This window comes from Sesamum indicum, linkage group LG3 (assembly GCF_000512975.1).
Source record: "Sesamum indicum cultivar Zhongzhi No. 13 linkage group LG3, S_indicum_v1.0, whole genome shotgun sequence".
Classification (NCBI taxonomy): Eukaryota; Viridiplantae; Streptophyta; class Magnoliopsida; order Lamiales; family Pedaliaceae; genus Sesamum; species Sesamum indicum.
Window position 1 is genome coordinate 4,086,380 of NC_026147.1, and position 4,630 is coordinate 4,091,009.

A 4,630-nucleotide genomic window follows, 5' to 3' on the forward strand; every position below is an offset into this window, starting at 1 on the left:
AAGTACATGTTAATCATTTATACACTCATTTTATAAAAGTACTTAATATAACATGAATTCCATAAAAAAAAACCCCTGTAGTCCTGCTTAACTATGATGAGAGCGTGTGTACTTATTTCATTTTATATGAGTTATTATAATTTATTTACAGTCATACTGACATATTAATTAGATAAAAAATTATTGTAATTTATTATTTTATATTTTTAATATATTAATATGTTAATTAAATCGAAATATAATAATACTTATTATATGATTGATTAAATGTGAGAAGATATAGAAAGAGTGGGGGGGACTAAGGCAAGGGAGTGAGTGTGAGTCAGTCCCACCACACCCCACTTTTTCTTCCTTCTTATTCACAATGCACCTCCACCCCCTGCATTTGCAATCTCACACCCACACCCTCTCTTCCTCTTCTACATTTCTAAGTACCAAATAGGGTTGGAAGACTGAGTTCTTGTCAAAGTCGATGGGCATTACTTCTCTGCAAGTTTGCATGGATTCATCGGACTGGCTCCAGGTACAACATTAATGGAAATCCATGCATGCATTTCTCTCTCTCTCTCTCTCTTTGATTTCCGATGATGGAAATAAATGGCTCAAAGGGACGTAATTTCTGTTATCAACAGCGAGTATGTTATATTTATCATGTGATTGATTTATGTATATAAGTAATGATGAATTATATATACGACAGTGTAATTACACTTGTGATGCGGATAGTTTTGATTTGGTTATAAAGGATTCGACGTTGTCCATTCTTCGCGTTTCACACTTACTCCCTCAATTCAACTTGTTCACATTCATCTCTCTTCCCTTGCAAGTACAATTTCCCAATTCACAGTGCTTATATATACTGTTGTCATTTTCATCTTCATTCTTCTAAATTTTCCACATATAGACAAACAACCCTTGTGTGTGTGCTCGTCTCACATTTTCTCTAAAATATACATTTTAAAGATAATTGCATAAACATGTCATTCATTTTTAGTCGTATTACAAAAATGACTGGATTAGATGGTCGAAAAGAATTTGTACTGTATAATTTCAACAGACGTCTGGATAATTATTTCTTATATTTTATACATTTTTTGTTTGTGTAGTGAAAATGTGTGCATTATTTCGATTATATTGCAAATCTTCTATTTTAATTAATATATGTGAATTGTGTGTATAATTTATTGATTTATTTTAAATAAAATAAATGATGCTATATTTATATATGATGTGTATATATATATTAAATAAAATAAAAGATTGAATATACTGACGTTGTAGTGAAAAAAGCAGGGTACAATTTCCGAGGAAGGCACAGGAATGGATTCGTCACCGATCACAACACCGTCAGGAGACGACAGCATCCTCGCATGCAGCAGACCGTTGATCGAGAGGCGACTGCGGCCGCCCCATGAGCAGTCCCTGAAATGTCCCCGCTGCGACTCCACCCACACCAAGTTCTGCTACTACAACAACTACAGCCTCTCCCAGCCCAGATACTTCTGCAAGACCTGCCGCCGTTACTGGACCAAAGGCGGCACCCTCCGCAACATCCCCGTCGGCGGCGGCTGCCGGAAAAACAAGAAGGTCTCCTCCTCAAAAAAACCCTCCTCGTCTTCATCCTCCGATCACCAAATTCACCAGAACCACTCTTCATCATCTTCGTCGTCTCCGTTAATCCTCAACCAATCACCAATGCTGCCATACAACAACATCCCCTCGTCGTCTGATCATCTCCAGCTCGGTAACTATCCCGATCATCACCATCATCAGCTCCAGTTCTCATCGTCGCTGGGGCTGCTGGCACCCAATCCCACCCCGATCGACTTCATGATGGAGAACAAATACGACGACGCTTTCATGGGGAATGGTGGGATTATGCCTGGACAGAGCTTCGCTGCAGATTTTCATGGCATTTGCTCCCCTTTCGGCTTCTCTTCTCTTGATCACGGGATTAATTCCGCTGCGGCGGGGAGCAGTGTTCTCGAGAGTTGCCAGAGGCTGATGCTGCCGTACGATGAGAATCACGGTCATCATCTGGATCATCAGAACCACCACGAGATTCATGATGTGAAGCCAAATGCCAAGATCTTGTCGCTTGAATGGCATGATCAGCAGCAGGCTTGTAACCCTGATGCAGGGAAGGACACATTCGGGTATAATTTTGGCGGGCTCGGATCCTGGACCGGGTTGATGAATGGATACGGATCTTCAGCGACGAATCCATTGGTTTAAAGTTTTATCTAATGTTAATTAATTACTATATAAGTAATCACGAGTGTTGAGAACTTGCGTAGGTAGGGTTAATTTGGTGATGTTGGATGCATGGGGAGGTTAATTAATTATAATTAAGCATGAAATGAGAGGGTAATTAGGGTAGATTAGTGAACCTAATTATGAGGTTATCTTTTGTTTTTCTGCTATTTTAATTGGCTTAATTAGTAGGTGAGTGTGGAAAGGGGATTGTGGAAGTCTTCGAGTATGATTATAATTAATGTAATTAAGTGCTTTAATCTTTATCATTAATGCAGATAATTATCTTTTCCTGTGTTAATGAATTATTATTTAATATTAATGACATATCGAAGACAATTCAAAGGTACACTGTGCACTAATCATGCCACTTGATATATAGTTGATTTCAATTTGATTGAACTAGGTTTGGGTTTGAATTTTCCCAAGATGATCAGTCGGCTTCATTGTCCATTATGATTTTTAGAATCGGATTCAACTGGCTGGTTCAATCAGGAACTGGTCATGTGTGCTGCCCATTTCATACCTTCAAAACCAACGTGGCCAAAACCGGTGAGGATCGATTAAAATTGGCCAAACTTAGTGACCTGGTAATCGGTCAAAAATCAATTTTGACAAAAAAAATTATTATTTCATGAAGTTCAAAAATTTTTGGACTTAAACTTTTTCATATTTATAGCCAAAAGGGTCTAAATTTGGCTTATATTTTGTCAATATGGGACAATTAGCTTTGCTTAAACTTTTTAATCCTATATTCATAGTCTAAAGTGTTAAAAATTGTCTTATACTTTTTTAATGTGGGACAATAAACTTGTCTTAAACTTTTTCATATTTATAGTTTTAAGTGTGTAAATTTTGCTTTATACTTTTTTTAATATAGGACAATAAACTTGGCTTAAACTTTTTCATATTTATAGTTTAAAGTGTTTAAATTTGTCTTATTTTTTTGCAATGTGGGATAATAAGTTTGGCTTAAGCTTTTCTGCATTTATATTCTAAAGTGTTTAAGTTTTAATTTATACTTTTTTAATATAGGATAATCCTTGGTTTAAATTTCTATATATATAGTCTAAAGTGTTTAAATTTTAGCTTATATTTTTTCAATATGGGATAATAAATTTGGTTTAAACTTTTCATATTTATAGTTTAAAATATTTTTTGCTTATTTTTATTAAATGTGGGACAAAGCCACATCTAACGACCAAATAAGTTTAATAATTTTGATATTTAATATATTGATATGTTACAAATATAAATCCATGTATGTAATATATTTTGGGTTAACTGATTTTTGGAATCAGGTTCGATCAGTCAGACTAGTGATTCAATAACCTAATTGCTTATCTGGCTCAATCACTAGTTTGATTTTCAAAACATTGTTGTCTACTGTATCTCATGGGTGTTCACGCTTCAATAAATCAATCGAAGTAAAAAATTTGATATATATGGAAATTGTATTGAGAATTTTAATTTAATATTTGATTTTTATTTTTATTTTTTAGAATTTGATATTCATTTTTTTTATATTTAGTCTCGACATACCAAATTGTAGTAAATATTGATATATTATTTTATGTTTACTGTATATATTTATAAGTTATTACTTTTTACCATATTTGTTATTTTACTTAATAAAAATTTAAACAGAGTAAATTAAAAGTGATGTCCCTAAATTATTTTCTCAAAAAAGCCCAAAATAAAAGTGGGCTCCACCCAATCCTATTGGCCCAAGCCAAATGTATCAATATTTCCACATTTAAATTGATATGACAGGGCTCAAAAAAGGTCTGATTCGATATTCGACGAACATCGGGAACAATGTCATACAAACAGATTCTTCATGTCACAAGCTATGCTACTTTAGAAGATCTTCAGCTAACTCCCCCGATACTAGTTGGATTGGCCAGATCATGTAGCTAGCAACTATTTCCCAAATTTTTGACCTGATTAGGCTATGACTATTCAACGGTCATAATAGTGTTAAGATAAGTCCAAATCAGGTTTGGGTACTTTTTGTGAGTTAGCTAACGGACATTGGTTACTTTTTTGGTGATATATAGCTTGTTATAACTAATTCACAAATTTTACTCTGCATCCCTCTATAAATTGAGGTCATACTGCAGGAAAAAAAAGATAACTCAAGTCATTAACACTTAGTCCACTTTCGCTCTCAACAAAATAGCAAGGATATTTGTTTCTTGCTCATTTTCTGCGCTCCACGAGATTACTTTAGCTTTCATTTCCATATTCGCATACTCTATCTTAATTATATCACCGTTATCTTACGTTATTTCAAACATTTTTCAATTCTCATTTAGTAATACAGTTAATAATTTAAGAATCAAAATGCTAATTTTAATTTTACAAGTTAGTCATA

At 34.1% G+C, this 4,630-nt stretch overlaps 1 protein-coding gene across 2 annotated transcripts; it reads left to right on the forward strand.

Moving 5' to 3' along the window:
- Nucleotides 323–2,552, forward strand: LOC105157219 (dof zinc finger protein DOF5.6). Of its 2 annotated transcripts, none has more exons than XM_011073563.2 (2): nucleotides 323–523; nucleotides 1,291–2,552. In XM_011073563.2, the coding sequence occupies exons 1-2, from the start codon at nucleotides 473–475 to the stop codon at nucleotides 2,233–2,235; spliced, it is 996 nt and encodes a 331-aa protein (XP_011071865.1). In that variant the 5' UTR covers nucleotides 323–472; the 3' UTR covers nucleotides 2,236–2,552. The 2 variants fall into 2 exon arrangements, with proteins under 2 accessions (XP_011071865.1, XP_011071866.1); XM_011073564.2 differs by having other exon boundaries at nucleotides 325–523; nucleotides 1,294–2,550.

Excerpts from the sequence above, each read along its gene's own strand:
- LOC105157219 (XM_011073563.2), top strand. The coding sequence starts at position 473 with ATGGGCATTACTTCTCTGCAAGTTTGCATGGATTCATCGGACTGGCTC. Across the intron at positions 524-1,290 it reads ATTCATCGGACTGGCTCCAG|CAGGGTACAATTTCCGAGGA; the intron begins GTACAACATTAA and ends TAGTGAAAAAAG.